General features: G+C 32.4%; 2 protein-coding genes across 4 annotated transcripts; one reads left to right on the top strand and one right to left on the bottom strand.

Annotated features, from left to right (window-relative positions):
* Positions 1 to 261: 261 nt before the first annotated feature.
* MSH4 (MUTS-like protein 4) lies at positions 262 to 10,741 on the bottom strand. Of its 2 annotated transcripts, XM_047315675.2 has the most exons (24): positions 10,566 to 10,741; positions 9,246 to 9,449; positions 9,096 to 9,131; positions 8,890 to 9,002; positions 8,199 to 8,244; positions 7,717 to 7,763; positions 6,266 to 6,373; positions 6,119 to 6,194; positions 5,708 to 5,780; positions 5,477 to 5,622; positions 5,280 to 5,365; positions 4,686 to 4,825; positions 4,433 to 4,572; positions 4,288 to 4,338; positions 3,505 to 3,568; positions 2,903 to 3,046; positions 2,756 to 2,823; positions 2,582 to 2,640; positions 2,309 to 2,465; positions 2,169 to 2,221; positions 1,989 to 2,087; positions 1,122 to 1,236; positions 792 to 914; positions 262 to 543 (listed from the first exon to the last, which is right to left on the bottom strand). In XM_047315675.2, the coding sequence occupies exons 1-24, from the start codon at positions 10,629 to 10,631 to the stop codon at positions 385 to 387; spliced, it is 2,373 nt and encodes a 790-aa protein (XP_047171631.1). In that variant the 5' UTR covers positions 10,632 to 10,741; the 3' UTR covers positions 262 to 384. The 2 variants fall into 2 exon arrangements, with proteins under 2 accessions (XP_047171631.1, XP_087956220.1); XM_088100094.1 differs by lacking the exons at positions 8,890 to 9,002; positions 10,566 to 10,741 and having other exon boundaries at positions 9,246 to 9,356.
* Positions 10,742 to 12,163: 1,422 nt separating this feature from the next.
* Positions 12,164 to 18,152, top strand: PSD1 (phosphatidylserine decarboxylase 1). 2 transcript variants are annotated; one of them, XR_015782728.1, is made up of 12 exons: positions 12,164 to 12,550; positions 12,827 to 12,915; positions 13,587 to 13,640; positions 13,755 to 13,820; positions 14,264 to 14,324; positions 14,473 to 14,582; positions 14,674 to 14,924; positions 15,648 to 15,754; positions 16,232 to 16,299; positions 17,000 to 17,064; positions 17,411 to 17,533; positions 17,821 to 17,960. XR_015782728.1 is itself a non-coding variant. In XM_047315660.2 (12 exons), the coding sequence occupies exons 1-12, from the start codon at positions 12,361 to 12,363 to the stop codon at positions 17,977 to 17,979; spliced, it is 1,356 nt and encodes a 451-aa protein (XP_047171616.1). In that variant the 5' UTR covers positions 12,166 to 12,360; the 3' UTR covers positions 17,980 to 18,152. The 2 variants fall into 2 exon arrangements, 1 of the variants encoding a protein (XP_047171616.1); XM_047315660.2 differs by having other exon boundaries at positions 12,166 to 12,550; positions 16,987 to 17,064; positions 17,821 to 18,152.

Raw genomic sequence — 18,152 nt, 5'->3', positions numbered from 1 at the left:
TTCAATTTAATAATAATCTTAGTCAATTTTATTATATTAATTAATGCAATATTTAATATTAAATTAATTATAATTCGCAATAAGATTGAGAAAGTAAAGTCACTTTTGAAACTAACATTTTTTCTAGACTATATTACAATTAAAGCCTTTATTTTACTCTAAATTATGATTGTATGTCGTTTTGATTAAATTTTTAGAATATTCTTAATCATATTGTTTAATTTGAATTTATGAATAGGCATTCGAATGTTAGATATTTTATGTTATATATATAATCCTTTACTCGATAGACCGTTTAAAAAAAAAGAAACCCAATGTACAGTTTTATGAGTAAGAATAGAGATGACAGTTTATTAAAAAGTAATTCTGGGGTTTACGTGGATTTCAATGGTTGGTACAGCTTTCTTTAAGATTCAGCAAAGCTTGCCGAATGGTATCCTCATCTTGGTTGCAATATTTAAGGCATAGCAAGCGCTGTGCAGCATGGTATATCCTCTGGATTGAATAGTGCTGTATACAGTTAACTTCCATTCTCTTCTCTTCCTAATCACACCAACAAGTCCACACAATATGTCAGTACTAGTTTGTATTTCAATCTTAACAGCTTCTCCACAACTAATATCAATGGATATGGACCAAATGCATCAAACCAATACTAACGACTTCAGATGAATTTTACTGTTGACAGTTTCATTAAAACTTCGGCGAGCTAATCCCCCAGTACGCGTTACTTAGAAATGGCTTATTTCAGTGTCGTTGACGAAATAGGAACTAATAAAAAATCAAAAGACCTTTTCTGCAATCCTAGTTGTGATGGCTCTGGCAGTCTCAATAACCGAACTTGGTAGTCCTGCAACTTCTGCTAACAGAAGGCCATAATGGGGGATACGTGTCGTTCCTTCCTTAAGCTGAAACTAAATTGAAAAAAAAAAAACAAAAAATTGAAACTAAAGAAAGCAGAATTTCAGCTCCTAGATAATTGTCCCAAACACAAAAAAACAACAAAATCATATTATAATAATATAAATAAATAATTGATTAGTTAAAAAAATATAATATTTTATATTCTGAAATAGGATTGTTGATAATATCATTATTTAAAAAGTACATAGAAATACCACCTTGAAGTCCAAGTGGTTGTTTTTTAAGTCCACAAGAAAGTGAAGAATTTTCACGTTGGGATAGATAGTTGCCAACTCTGATATGTTTTCCATATGACTGGCAAATATGGTATACCTGAAGAAGGATGGAAAAAATATGATTCAGGGAAAAGAAAGATCATCAGTTCAATAGCAACAATATGTTTTTTGGATGTTTGATGAAAACTTTACCAGCTTTAAGTTTTCCTTCAATTAACAATTTAACACCAAATCCATGTAACTTTTTTTTTATCAGTTGAAACCCGTGGAACCAATAACAAGTTTAGGATTTCATGTGCCTCTTAAGAAAAAAAAAAAGTCTGCAAAGGAACGTATTTCAAACAATAATTGATGTTTATAAATAAAAAGCTGAATTTTAAAACGGGAACCTTAGTCCCAATAAAAAAAATATATTAATGTTAGATGAATTTAAATATAAACAAAACTTAACCAATTCACTGCTAATAAATAATAGCATAATCTCCAATTAACATAATTAAGTAGCGTAAAAAATACTTTTTCCTTTATATAAAATTAAATGAACTTAACAAAAAAATCTAATACTTTTAAACAAAGTTTCTATTAATGTTTAGGTCCGACAATAATAATAATTTCTACATCTTCTCTTTTTTAGTTTCAAACTGATTTTTTATTTTGTTAAAATTGATTGCATTATTTCATTCCAATAAAATTAACTACTTAAAATTATATTTAACGAACTTATTTAAACAAAAAATAATTCTGATTATGTTCATTTAACATAATAATTGGATTTTTGTAACTTTCGATCGAGTTACAATCTAAGATATTATTAGTGCATATTGATAATAAAAAAGGAAGAGAGATTACGCTTTTAGTGACAAAAGATGCTCGCAGCAACTCCACGCCATTGCAAATCCATCTGTGGATGAAGTAGCCCTCCCAAGTTCATCCATAACAATCAGACTCCTGCGCCCATCAAAATTTTTGTACGAAAAAATTAAACCTGTTGTGTATGTAGAGTTTAGCAGATAAAAGGTGCAGCATTACCTTCGCGAAACATTCTGCATGATAAAAGCTGTTTCTTTCATCTCTGTCGTGAACTACATATCCATATAACTTAATCTATAATTCTAAACCACATGATCGGGATCAAATTGTCTCACAACGCGGCTGTTTAGAAATTGTACCGTGCTAGAGTTGGATTCAAGATTATCAACTGCGCCCATCCTTGTAAACATACGATCAACTACCCTAAGAGTTGAGAAACGAGCAGGAACATAACATCCAACTTGAGCAAGAATAACTATGAGACACAGTTGTTGAAGGTATGTACTCTTTCCACTCCTGGGGGAAGGGAATGTAGAAAATAAATCTCAATTTGATATTCTTCATGTAAGCAGATATCTATACAAATATAAGGTACTTTTTGCACTAGCTCATAAATATATCAAATTTCTTACATATTGGGGCCCATTACAATCACCATGTTTGAGGCTTCCGACAAAAATATATTATTGGCCTGAAATGCGAAAAGATTAATTACTGCCAAAAATGGTGCAGAATCCATCTACGGGAGAAAAATGTGGTCCTGTGGAGATAAGTTATAGTGACTATTGGATATGTTCATTACGTACAACAAAGTCATTGTGTATGCTCTCCAGGATTGGGTGTCTACCAGAATCAATTGCCAATGGCCCATTCTCTATCCAAGAAAAATATGAATAATGAAATTTCTTCATTGATGAACAAAAAAATTATAGAAACGATCAATTTTTTATTACCTGTAAATTCTGGTCTTGTATATCTATCAACGGGCTTAGTTGATATCATATGAGCAAATGAATTGACAATCATATCCAGCAAGCACAAGACTTCAGCAAGTAGTGTCAACACAGAGACATTCTCACGAATGTTATCCATAAGTTCTGCATTTTTTTTCTATTACAATTGATATAAATTCAATGCTTGAAAACATGAGATAAAGCAAGTCCAAGGAACTAAATAGATACATCTTCATCGGGATATGTTGTAGTTAATTTTACAATTGTTAACATCTACAAAGATAAAATCCAATCTAAATTAATACATCAGTTACATGCTAAACTATATCAACTTAATCATGTGAGGTTAGATCAATTTTAAAATAATGCTAGCAAAAACATGGTGATAACAAAAACATTGCATTATGTTTGCTGCATAAATGCAATGCAACAACCAGAATTTTCCAACTAATGCAGTAATATTTCACTAGTTTCCTTTCTTGTCAACAGCCGAAGTCAACACAACTAGTTTAATATATGCAGTCATTTACAAATAAACAAAGAGCAAACATGCCAAGCCTTTGAACATTTGTACTGGCAAATGGCAGTGTGTCAAGTACTACCTTCCAGACAAACCTCTGTTCTTGTATAGCATTCTGCAGCTGCAGATTTATTCCTAGCGTTCAACTGAAATTTTCATTAAAATAAATGAAAATGGAGATCTTCAAAAGCCTAAACAAGCTTCTGAATAAAGTAACAACTTATAGTCTGGTATCATATCAAACAAATGCAACAGCATTTTGTGTCATACTTCTAGCTAGAAGCTTGAGTGATATTTGAGAGTTTGGGAATCAAAATCCGTTTTGGGGCCAACAAAAAAACTAGAAGGTGATTTCCACAATTAAAAGCCAAATGTCTAATCAACAGGACAACTTACAAGAGTCCTTAGCACAGGAGCCATCTCATAATAAAAGAATCTCCATAAACTTGAAGGAGGCAGATGGAACAGAAATGTATCCTCATGTAAATGAATTTCATGATTTTATTCTGTGGTGAAAATTAGTGAATACCCCTTTCTTCATGGACATTCACAAACTTTGACAGGGCCTCCATCTATTTAATATTTATGAAGGGAGAGATACACAAACTTTTCACATGACTTATCACGAGAAAATCCATTCTTGTTTACAGTAATCATTTTCTTCTTGGGATAAAAGAGTTGGCCTGACCATGATCTCATCAAAATTAATGTACACACAGTAAAGTCTATGTAAGTAATTACAAGTATATAGTCCACAAGCACAATTTGTCAATTTCAGTTATCGGTATTATTTTATCAATTCATCAATATTGTAAGGTCAATAGAATTCTTATGTTCATGAAATCCAAATAATCAAACTACTCACAGATGCTAGTTCCAAAGTCGAGCAATGAATATTGTTGCCATGTTTAACAACCTAATATAAGGCCAAAAGAACAGTAGGTTCTTAGAAGATAGAAGTTTTAAAAGGATACTTATCAAAATATAGCAACAAAAATTCAATCCCCAACCTGAATGAACTTGCTTGGAAGCTTTCCTTGAATATTCTTCTGTGGTATTACAAAGTGAAATCCTTGTCTGTTTTTAAAGATAAGCTTTAAATTGGGCAACTTAAAATCCTCTCGATAATTGTTTGCAAGATTGTGGATGGCTGTGAAAGTAACACCAATTTCTTTGAGAAAAAATATATGATATGCTGCATTAGAAGAAATATTATACTGGTGACTGACAGGAAAGAAAACTCAAGTAAGAAAAATATCAAACCTTCACTGGTTTCACAAAATGATCTTCGTGAAATGTCCAAGAGGCCATCAATTCCAGCCTTAACAGCAAAGCATTGTTGAGTACAGGCAACAAAAGGAACACGTGCATGAAGTACATCTTCATCAATAACCTCCCCTATCCTGTAACAAAATAACTCCTCAATGCATGGCATGATTGGTCCTCTTGTCTTGGTTAGAATTAAATACAGTATATAAGCTTTTCTTTCAGAATACTTTTTGTCTTCGCAAATATTTTTGCTCATAGCATATGACCATATAGGGTATACAGCTTATTTTATCAAATATGTTTATTCAAAATAATAAATAGATACCTTTGTCCTATGATAAAAATTGACCAATTAATAATGTGCAAGTATAATGAATTATGACAAAGTAATTTCTATCAGTAAAAATATAGAATTGTTGACTATTTCATGTCATGATATTTTACTGTTAATATTCTGATCAATTTTTTTTCATCATTATAACTTGAGAATTATGCAAACTCAAGTAGACAATGGATTTACAAACAACATATTCATCATCTAACACGTAACTGTTGCACATACTCATACAGAAGAAAATCTTAGCATACCTTTTCTTAATAAGATCATATTTCTCATTTTCACAAACTGACTTGTAGATATTTGAAAGAAGGGAACTTTTCACATCCTTGAGCACCTATATTTTTAGCAGAAAATATGATAATCTGTAACCTCTTTTATATATTCAGTTCCTTCAGAATACCACCTTCCTGATTCTAGCGTGAAAGGATGAGAGAGAGAGAGGTACCTTAGATAGTAAAGGAAGGGCGTCCAAGGCAGTCTTAAGGAGGATTACACCAGATACTAGCACTTGACTCTTTTTAGCCCGTTCAACTGCCAAGGCCTCCGCTATAACCTTTTTAGGCTTAAAGCAGAAGTGACATAAGACTCTATCTGAAACCATACAGTTCTGCATTACAACTAAAGATGTATAAACTACTTAAATACTGATATCTGCACAACTACTGCTCTTAATTACCAGTCTCTTTTGGAAATTTACGCAAAATCTGACAAAGGCCAAAAAATAGTTGTTCGTTGCTCATCAACTCATCCTGAAATTAAATATTAGAAGGCACGTAGAGTAATAAATACAAAAGAACTCAGTTAAAATTCTGTCAGGTGGTTTTCAAGCTTGAAAATTAAAACCAGACTACAAATATGAGTGTATCTATTAACACATTAGTAAGTTTCAGACTAGAGCACTGAAGCTTAATGAAGAATAACATCTGGACAGAAATCTATAGGGCGGACTTGTAAAAATGGTGGAAAATATAAAGAGAATCGTTAGGCTAGAAAATAAAGGAAGGAACATATCTAAATCTTAACTAATAAATGGAGTATATGGCATATCACAAAAAAGAGAAAATTAAAAAATACGATTGACACTGACTAGGCAATCAAGTCGAGCATTGATTGTCTCAATGTCTTTTAGAGGCTGCAACAGATTGGCACGAAGTAGTCTAGTCCTGAAGGAAACAAATGTACAATGTCAAACAATTAATGCTGCATGAAGAAACTTGGGTGAATCATCACATACCCTCCAATAGTTTTTGTTGTCTTGAGCATGTGAAACAGACTTCTCTTTTGTTTGCTTGTTCCCAGTAGGGAAGAATGAAATGGCTCAATAATTTCCAAATTATGGACACTGTCATTAAATTTTAACCAAGAAATTCATAAGCATAGACTAAACAGATAACAGCGAAAAGTAAATTGGACGTTATATTCAAAATACTTCCCCTCAAAAAATATTCTATGGAAACAAATCCCTTAGAAAGTGGCTATCAGTTCTATCAATTATTATGAAATCTCCCTTTTTAATTAACCATGTCTGTCTGCTGAAAAAAATATTTTATTTGAATTTGAACTTTAATCAGCCACATTATAGACTGGTTTTAATATTAATCTCATCTACCTAGATTAGTTGTAAATAGAAATAGTAGCATCATACTTTTTTAGCACACTCTTCACTGGATATAACTCGTGAAGGTTCCACAAACTACGAGTCCCACTTTCTATTTAGAATGTCTCATTTTCTCTTTATTGATTCACAGATGAATTTCACTTAACAAATATTAGTACAACACTAATTAGGGTTACTGCAAAATTAACCCATGACCACTATTAGGATTTTATCTGCTGTTTAAAAGCATTCAACATATACATTCAACGTAATTATTGAACATCATTATGATTACAAAAATTTAGTTTACAGTTTTAGTTAGGAATGCCACAAAATCTGAATGTATGATCTATAAATGAGAAAAGTTTCCCTAAATTATGCGTGCACAAATTGTATTTAAGGTCTTTATAGTAATGTTAGAATGTCCAAAGAGGGTGTCATGTTACCATTTTTCTTACAGATACTGGTTTTCCAAAAATAGAAATTTATATTATAGTGGTTTAGGGACATATTTCTAGATTAACTTTACAGTTAATATTAAATGTGATCACCTTGTACTTAGGAGTTTCTTTTATATACTTCCTTGTTCAGATTCACCATGTAATGTAACCGTTTCCTTGTATAAATTTATAAGACTGTGTCCATACTATATCAAAAAGTCAAACTAGGAACACTTCTAATTTATTGTTAAAGTTTAATTAATTGTTTGGTCTCTATACCTTCTAAACTTGTTTTAACATTATAGGTAAAATTATGAGTTTTAGTTTGTAGAGGGGCAAATTTTAATAATTTTTGGTTCCTACTATTAAGACTACTACAATTTTTTTGTAAAGGTTTTACACAGCCACCAAATTTTTATGATGTTATAATAGCCAAAGTCAACAAAGATAGAAAACAATTGAGAATAGAAACCAAAATGCATTAAACTAAGGATTCACTCCGTTAACTATATAATACACTAAAGTTTTTTCGTCAGAGTCTTTAAGGGAAAGGCACATTTTAGATTTTATATCCACAAATATGAATGTAATGCATTAGCATTCATTACTAAAGGACAGCTAATAACACAAAATAGCGAGCGAACTCACCTAGTTGCATCAATATTCATGTGATCAAATGATCCATTAAAGGTGACCTGAAATAGAGAAAGGCACAAAAAAAGGATTGAGAACAATCTTCCATGGACTAAGTGCTGATTAAAATTTATATAAAAATAGATACAGGATTTGCAGCTAAAGACTTAAAGTATAAGAGTTCAAACATTAGCCGCAGTCTAAAATAACAATAATAGTGATATGATAATGGGTAGAAGTTATCGGTGAAACATCTTGTGTGTGAAAAAAATATCATAAGGAATGAATGTACATGAAAACTAAACATATTTAAAACCACATATATAGTTATGAAGAGTTTTAAATAAAAAAAATTTAAATATACAACCTTATTTCCTTTAAGGGACAGAAAATGTCACTGATAAGATAAGCCCAATAATATGGACTTAAAATTAGAATTAACTAATTAAAATTTTAAAAAATCAATACAAAAAAATTGTGCTGAACAGAACACATACCAACAATGAGTGATTCGTAACAACAATTCCCTTTTCTGCTTCCGTCCTATTCAAGTACAGTCAAAACTTAATTGCCGGCAATCAAACAATACAAAAATAAGGATTTAATATGCATGCATGTATACATGTAAAATAGTGCAAATACAGACAACAATGTGTGTGTATGTAGTCAAAGTCAAAGTTCAGAATCCCTGATAATTCAATATAGTTCGCTCGCTAGGACCATATTAAATTAATATCTAGTACGGGATTCCACGATGCAGTTTTTCACTTAGGCCGTAAAGTTAACTTAAGTCTTATGATAGTTTGATTCACAATTACACATTGTTTTGGATAAAGTTTAGGCTTCATATGTAGAACATATATTCATGTTATGGTTCCATAGGTCCGACATCAGAGTTATGCACCTGTATGTTAACAGTCAATCGTCTTATTTTTTTCATAAATAAAGCCAGTTGCTGAGTGTGTGCCAATCAAGTCCACTGACAGTCTAAAGATCAATTGAAAGATCCTCCACTTTTTGGAATAACTCCCAATCCCACATTTATTAATTTCTTATGTAGTTGATATACTATAATGTAACAAATGTAACACAACTATTAAATGTATCAAATACAGGTATTACAATCAACTAATTATCAAAGTTCATCATTCGATATAATCTTTATGAATATTTGGGTATTGAAAATACCACTTTAAAGTGGCAGCAGCAGCAGCCAGACACAGATAATACTGTTTATAATAAGTGTCCAAACCAAGTGCTGAAGGTTCCTTGGCAGCGAGGTTTTTTATCAAGATAGCACCCTAAAGCACATAACTTAATGTATGAGCAAGAAATATCGTTAAAACTTCCTAAAACCTGAAATCAACTCAAAGACAAAAGGTAAGTGATGAAACCTTTGTGTCATCAAAACAACCACGGGCCAGCACTACCTGCACAAATAAAGACTCAAAGGAAAATGAACTTTGTAGACAGATAAGCGCCAAAGTTTTTCATTTAAAGTATATGGGAAAAAATGTAGGGACAAAGAGAGATGGTGATATTACCTTCCTGACCGAACCATAAAATCTATCAACCAATTCTGTAACTGCAGACGAACAATTGGATGCTAACTTGTTTGGAGGAAGAATGATCACTATGGGATCATAAAAATGCAGTAGTGTCTTTGTGTTTTGATATGAACTGCTAGTTTCAATGTATTGAGAAAGGTGCAGCGAAGCTGATCTCAAATCAAAAGCTGCTAATCCAACCTGTTAGATAATTGATTGATTTGATTCCATTTAGGCATTAAAAAAAATCATTTATTTGCTGAAACCCAAAAGTTCATCAAACAAAAAAAATGCATTCAAACCACCTAAAAATTGCTTTAATCCAATTGCTATATCTTATGAAAAACATAAAATAAGGGAACTTCAACCAGTGTATCCCTGTATTTATTTGATAACTGATAACCAACACAATACAACATAAAGCCTCTCTGTCTGATTCTTCTTCAACATCTATGATGTCCCTCAGGACATTACAAAAATCCTTTCAACCAAAAGTGCCTTGGTCATTAATTAATGGAGGATATATTTTTACCGTGGAGTTTACAATCTGTCTTGTCAATCATATCGTTAATAACAGAGTTTTTAATATTTTTCCAATATCAAATAGCAAGTGCCGTTCCATTTTTTTTATGTTAAAAAATATTAGAAGACTGTAAGCGAGAAAAGAATCGCATGGTGGTTTATAGATAGATTACTAATATCATGAAATAAATAGCCGCAGAACCCAAAAAAAAGCGTGGGGAAACGTTAATTATGCACAATTAGCGGAAAATGTGATGATTCCTTGAGTTAATGTAATTTTAGTGACATGTAAAATAGCATTTAGCTTCAGTGACAAAAAATTTGACCACCAAATGGTGCATGTAATTTTGGTCGTTTACAGACAGTTCAGAACAATAAGTAAGAATTAGGGACAGAAAATTAAACAAGAAATACACACATTTTGATACAATTAAAACTAACCTCCGATTCACCCACTCCTTCACAAAATAACCATTATGTGGTGGATATGAAACTGATTTTCACCCCCTACATGCACTCAGTGGAATGGCAATTTGAAAATCATATCTATATTTGCGTTTCCTACGCTGGACTGAATTTCCCACCGCAAATAAGTTAACAAGAACAATTATAACCTTAGTATAATCCTGGTCGTTACGTGCGTTTCACGCAATCAACTACAACAAATATTACTAGCTGAAAACGACATAATATGTGACTACGACAAACGACTTGCAGCTTGCAAGATTGAATAGAAAAATTGAAGCAAAAGCAAACGGGAAAAAAAATGTTTATCAAAGAATAGATTTAGTAAACCTCTTTCGCTCGGTTCTCGATGATACCGACTACGAAACTCGAACTCTCTCCACCGTCGTCTTCCATTGTTGCCTGCTTTCAATTTTCAGTAAAAATTTTCGTATATCCCTCCGTAATTTCTCATTTATAGAACCGTTTCTTTATGATGCTTGGACAGAGGTGCAGTTAGCTTTATGGCGCCGACGTGGATTATGGCGGGAAATTTAACTTCGACCATAAGTCACTTTAATACAGAGTGCACATTTTAATAATAATTTATCGTTGCGTTATTTAGACGCGATTGATATTTATATTCAATACTGTTAAATTTTAAACATATATCATTATTATATATATTTTCAACAATGTACTGTTAGTTTGCTTTTTACATGTTAAGTATCTCAGTGGTATATTTGAATTTTAGAAAATAAAAATTGAAAACAAATGTAAACAGACATTTCTTTCATATAATAATAGTATAAATTTTAAAAAAAAGTTATAAAAAAAATGAAAAATAAATATGTAGAGAATAAGTGAAATCATTATAGATATTGGTTTATGTGCAACTTTGTTAAGAATAAAATTATTTTTTGCGCTATTCGAAAAATATAAACTCGACGTTTTTGCGTGAAACTTTTCGTTTCCATAGTTTGGATTTGAAGTCATTTGTAGCTTAGGTCAGCTTTGTCTTCGTCTCTCAATTTTCTTACATGCTACGTGCTACCTGCTTTCGTTGATTCTTTCTTTCATCGACCATTTTTCATTTGCGACCCAAATCCCTCTTATGGTGCTAACAAAGAGGGGATCTGAGTGTGAAACCATCTCAAAAAGTTTTTTTATTAAGAAATGTATCTTATGTGTATATAAACTCATGTATATTTCAGAATTTATTCGATGTAAAATTTTGTTTGTATCTAACATATCCAATATGAAATTTTGACTTACTTTGAAATTCAAACACTTATGTCATTATACATGTCTACGTTGATTGAACAATAAGTCATTTACATCTGAAATTCGCTTTAAAATAATGGCTCTTATAAGTTGTTTTGTCAACGGAGTTTTTTGTTTTCTCAAAGTATATTTTCATTTGATAACGATACTTTTTTACGCCCAACAATTTAAATTTCTTTCATTTGCTTGTGTTTTGTACTAAAAAATCTGGGTGTTTTCATTTTAAATTTGAATTACAATCAATCTATTTACTTGGTTCCTTTTGACAATTGCCAAGCCCTGAATCAAGTGATTCCTTAATTAATGTAACTAATCAGCATTCTGCCTGATTTTCTAGAATTAAACATGCTCTGAAGAATCGGCCCACTGTGAGTTAAGTTTTTTCATTGTTACATATTATTGAATTTCTCTTAAAATTAATTAGTCTCTATTGGACCAAACAATCATATATTTTCGTCTAAGTTTCTATTGTCTTTTCCCTTTTGGGCTTTCATTTCTATAGAAACTACTCCACAGTCCTCATTAATACATGATCGCACAAAACTAATAAAAAAACAAGAACGAAATGGGCTAAAAAAATGTTAAAAGTTTTTATGACCAAGGAAACGAGGTCATGTATCATCTTACTTTTATATGTCTTCTTCGATTTACTAAATAACACAAAAGAACAGAACAAAACACCAACTCCCTGGAAATGCACGAAACAGAGACGAAGGGAAAAAACAAACATCTACATATTGATGTATGATATGTGTATAGAGATAACAGTTAAGTTAAAGAAAAAACTAAATTAAATTATTTAAAAAAACCAAATTAAACCAATTGAACAAATACTAACAAAAAAAAATTATAATTAAACCCGATGAACACTGACCTACTCTACGCCTCTTCACGGCTTGCAAAAATGAAATATAGGGTTTCACACAAGTTCCCAGTGTTTCCTCACCGCACCCATCCCTTTCAAAATGCTCGTTACATCACATCCTTCACCAGAAGGTTTCTAATTCGTCGACCTCGTGCTTCTATCAATGGCGGAAGCGGAAATTCCCAAGGTCAGTACAGTTGCTTCTCCACTTTAATCCATACACAAGTTAAACTGTCATAAGTTTTAAGGACGATGAATACATTTACCTACGATAACTTACAAAAGTAATTTATTTTTTTATTTTTGAAAGGGAATGTTTTTGCTGTGAATTGTGATGGTTATAATCTTCGCAAGGAAACTAGTATAGGAATGGCCGTGGATTTTCAAATTGAACGGAGTTTTGAATATGTTGTAATTATTCATGCTCTGAAGCGTTGTGCTTATTTGCTATGAGAGTGTGCAGGGGAGTCTTTTCTTGTACCTGGCGCGACGGTTGCTACCATACTTATGCTTGGCGTTCTCCATGGCCGTAGACTCTATGTTGACAAGAAGGTACATTCAATTTTTATAGTGTTAAGACTAATTGGTAAGGCAAGGTTTAGTCGCCAAACTGATTCTTCTGGCAACATCAATGGCCACATTTATTTTTTCGACTTGCCTACATTGGCTCTGATGGACCTGAAGCTTCCCCCGAATATCCTTATCCTGCTTAACCAAGGTTCACATGCTTGGGGCATGCTTACTGGTTTATCAACTAGTAGAGTCTAATTGCATTGTCTACGAGCCTGTTTGTTTTATGCCAAACCATGGTTGCATTATATCAACCTTCATAGCCCATACAGAAACCCTGTTAAATGAACGTGTTATTTTTTTCCTTCCACAAAACATGCTGGAGACACTATGACTTGTCAGTGATTGATCATTGCCATTCCTCCTCCTTTTATAAGTCCGTTGTTATTTTGGGTCATTGCAAAAGTAAAATAAATAAAGAGAAATAGAAGTATATTTTTAACATTCTAGACAAGTGAGAAGTTTAAGCTTATTTGTTGGTAGTGAGGCCTTCAGTCTTTTCCACACTGTTTTCAGTCATGATGCTGGAAATTTTTTCGCACTTCAGTAGTAGAATCTTTTTTAGGTTCTGTTTGCTCAATTGGAATTCTAGCCTTAAATGCTTTGTAGTTTACATAGTCTCTACAGAATAAATTTGATTACCCTTGTGGCAGACTGAAGAGATGAAGGAAAAAGGAATTGAAGTGGAATTCCAGCCTGATATAAAGGTAAAACTTGTGCATCAGTACAAAAAGGAAACATTTGAGTTCTTGTATGTGTGTGTGTATCATTACATATTTGTTTTGATTCTGAGACATGTGCCATGGCTTTGTCAACACTAGGCTACATTTTTGAGATTACTGCCTCTTCGTTCAATTTCTAGATGCTGGGGATACTTGACAAGCATGGTAAGAAGTCAATGTGATATTGGAATATCCTTTTTTAATATATATTTATATGTATTAATCAGTGAAGCTTTATCTTTTTATGTTTGCAATTTTTTTCGCCTTTTGTTGCTACTGGTAGTAAGTATTTGGAAATAGAAACAATATTCAGAATTTATGAGTAATTTTAGCATTAGAGACCTGATGAAGAAATAAAGTTGACTTTTAATACGTGAAAAACAGCAATATTATTAGAAGGAAAGAAGCGAAAGTAAATAATAAAGGATGAGAGACAAAGCAGCACTCCTAATCAGAAAATAGAGAGTACAAGATAAAAGTAATGCAGCATATTTTAAAGTACATTTTTCTATAATGTACTTCTCTCTTCTTTTATCAAGTCAAAGCTAACTCTATAATTTGAAAATGATTATGCATGTTATATTATTTATATGATTTTACTTATTCAGGAAATACCAGTTTGGCTGAGGCCCGTTATCTATAAAGCTTGGGCTCGGGCATTTCATTCAAGTATAATTTATATATCTTTTAATCATTTTCTTGTTATTTGCTCCTATAACCATCATCTCGTGAAACTGGCAGAACTTGCTCATGATAAACTATGATTTATAATACATTTAAGAATATTCTTATTGTTATAACATTGTTGACACCTCAGATTTAGAAGAAGCTGGTTTACCTCTAGACCAGTATGCCACATTAAGGGACTTTTTTGTTCGCACTTTGAAAGAAGGTTCCAGGCCTATTGATGTTGATCCGCAGTGTCTGGTAACTGGTAACAGCTATTTGAAATTATCTAATGCCTTTGTGCCATTTCCAATTAATACATAACCTGTTTGACCATACTTATTTTCTGCAGGTTAGTCCTGTGGACGGTACAGTTTTAAGATTTGGGGAGTTGAAGGGAGCAGGGGCAATGATTGAACAAGTTAAAGGGTTTTCATATTCAGTTTTTTCTCTTCTTGGTGCAAGCCCTTTCCTTCCAACAACAGCAGATGGTGATGTGCAAAAGAAGCATAATGAATCAATAACAACTACTGAGAAGAGCAAGAAGTCATGGTGGAGAGTTTCATTGGCTTCACCAAAAGTTTGGGACCCAAAATCATCATGGTAATGTGGTCAAGTATTTCTAATTGTCTTCTGCTACCAATGTCTCACTGTATCTGGTTGTAAGCATTTGTAGTTAAGGAAGGGTCTGTTTATTGAAGAAAATCATAGATGGATAAATTTATCTGTTCAACCTCTCAAATTAACTGCTAAATTTTCATCATGCATCTACTCTTAATTTTTCCATGATGCATATTATCATTAATATTTATGATCATTATTTGAGTACCTCTGGTAGGTTTCAAAGGTATTTGAGTTTCTATCGTAAAGTGGCTTATTCACTTCAATTGATAGAGACTTTATGATTTAGCAAGCTTGCTGCAGCTGCAATTGAAATCAAAATTGTTTTACATAATTGGAGGAATCTTAGGATTCTATAAATTCTATGCAATGAGATTTTTTTTCCTTTTCTAACTGAAAATTACAGTTTTTTTTGTCAACTTTTCAAGAAATAATCCCAGCTTCTCTCTCAGTATGGTTCTTACCATTTTTACCATTATAAAGCAAACATAAGAGTAGTTTGAATTGCTTTCATGGTTTAGGAACATGCAGCCCATATTGAAATACTTTGTCTATTATCAAGAGTGTGACCTTTTCACAATAAATGCTGATTGTTGTTTTTTTTTTTTTTAACTCTGGCCCTGAATGTATCTGCTATACTTTTATCGTCAGAGAGGCTGAATGTGTGGCATGACAATTCATACGTCGTTAAATTTTCCATTTCAGCCCAAAGAGAGGACTTTTTTACTGTGTGGTTTACTTGAAGCCTGGAGATTACCATCGAATACACTCCCCAGCTGATTGGAACGTTCTTGTGCGCAGGCATTTTTATGGTAAACCATCTCATGAAAGCGTTAACAGTCTAAGAAATTGACAAGAGCACTTATTAATCTTCTGTTTATCCAAAATAGCCAAGTAATTTCTAACTGTGGTCATAAAAAATATCCCATGCAAGATAGCAAAGAAAAGATTCATATAACATGATTTTCATGTTGAATTTTTTTACCTTTTTTTTTTTAATTTTATTTTCCTCTACGAAAACTTATAGATTTCATTGGTGATGGGTACAGGTGCACTTTCTCGATTTATCATGGATAACTGTTTTATAAAGCTATGCGAATCTATTTCTTCCCCTTACATAACATGAAAATAGTTATTTGAACCAGGTGGGAGAAAATGATGAAGTAGATCTGCAGATTTTCAAGTTTTGCATTTATTGTATATCATGCTGCACAATAAGCACGTTAATTAATTTCTATTTAGTTTTACTGTATTCTTATAATCTTTTTAGTTTATTGTTTATGTTGCAGGCCGTCTTTATCCCCTGAATGAACGTGCTACTAGAACAATTAGAAATCTTTACATTGAGAACGAGAGGGTAATTTATATCTGCTTGCCATGGTCAATGTCAGAGTGTTGTGCTTTTCTGTTAGCTTTCCTTTCAATGTCCTCATGTTTCTATTTATATATTTATTTTGGCAATTTGAATAAAAATTGAACTTCAAGACTTTTCTACCTTAATTAATCCGACCCAACATTCACTGCTTCAGTTAAACTAATTGGCACATTGATCTAATTTTATATTGAAAATAAATCTATTCCTGAAAATAAATTAGATGTTGTTGCACTAATGTTCTAAGTGCAAGGGGACTCTTTATCTGAATTTACCTATTTTTCTCATTTGGATATTTTTCGTGGGAAACAATTAAGTCATGAGTTCAAGTTCTTGGTAGGAGTGGCATTCTTTCTACTTAATACTCCATATGAACTCTGAAGACTTCTCTAATCCTCTCTTTTACCACCGTCTTGCTTTTATTTTGATAAGAATAATGGTTTGTTGATGAACTCATTCATGAAGAATTCAATAACCTAGTAGTGAATTCTGTCATAACTATTTGCCAACTATCTCAAGTAGTTAACGATTCCTTCATAAATAATTTCATCACACTGGTCTTTGAATTATAAACTTTATTTTTTTCTTTGATGTTTTTTACTTTTTCAATTCTTGATTGATTTGAATTGAATCATAAACTTTATAATTCTTGATTGACTCTAAATTCTTCAGGTCGTTCTTGAAGGTTTGTGGCAGGAAGGATTTATGGCAGTTGCTGCAATTGGTGCGACAAATATTGGGTCGATTGAGGTTTGTTCATTCTTCCTTAAGGTTGTAACTATTGTACTCTAACGTCCATTGAAAAAAACAAGGGTTATATTTTAGTGTTAACTCTGGGAAAAGACTAATGTATCTGTTGATTTTTAAAATCTTATTTTTCTTTCCCCGTAAGTTCACTATATATGCTTTCATGGATCACCAGCAACTTTTCTTTTTAAGGATAAGGATAGCAGAATTAAATGATAGAAGCCATCTGACCTTATATTTAGAGATAACCGATTGGCTTGGAATGACTTGTATTTACAGTTCCTATATCCTTTCGATGTCTTTGACTGAATTATTTATTGATGTCTTCAGTTTAAATTTAACATGACAGCTTTTCATTGAGCCTGAACTTCATACAAATAGGCCAATGAAGAAGTTTCTACATTCAGAGCCTCCTGAAGAACGGGTTTATGATTGTGAAGGTGTAGGCAGAGTGCTCACCAAAGGGGATGAGGTTAGAAGTGTTTTTACGTTTTGGAACTCCTGCGCTTGATTCACTGTTATAGATTGAAGTAACACTGAGTACAAAATCTATACAACTATGTATGAGGATCATATGATTGAATATTGGAATCTGTATACTTGCGAAAAGTGTTATCTTTTCTTTTAAGATTAAGTATTGTCGACGTGCTGTTGAATTTGGGTTCCTTTTGTTTATTGTACATAAAGTTTAGCTTACGAACTTAAGAGTTGACAATACATTTTGCATACCTTAGTTCCTTTTTTCTTTTGTTAATCCAGTTAGGTGCTTTCAACATGGGATCAACAGTTGTACTTGTTTTCCAAGCTCCGATTTCAAAACTCAATGAGGGCGATTCATCTCAAGAGTTCAGGTTCTGTGTCCAACGTGGGGATAGAATTCGTGTTGGTGAGGCTCTAGGAAGGTGGCATAGTTCGTGACAAGGTTAATTTTGTGTGCTGCTCATTCTTATATTTGTGAATGTACGCTGCATCAGACTGTTCGGTATTGAAACTTCAAAGCATTTTGGGTAATCTTAAGGAGAATCATTGGTACCTCTTACTGGACACTGTGATTGGTGATTAATTTATGGGTGTTACATGGTTATTTAGTT

Source organism: Vigna umbellata, chromosome 10 (genome assembly GCF_029865625.1).
Source record: "Vigna umbellata cultivar VRB3 chromosome 10, Vumbellata_1.0, whole genome shotgun sequence".
Classification (NCBI taxonomy): Eukaryota; Viridiplantae; Streptophyta; class Magnoliopsida; order Fabales; family Fabaceae; genus Vigna; species Vigna umbellata.
Note: the sequence above shows the minus strand (reverse complement) of the source record. Positions and strands in the feature narration are given on the sequence as shown.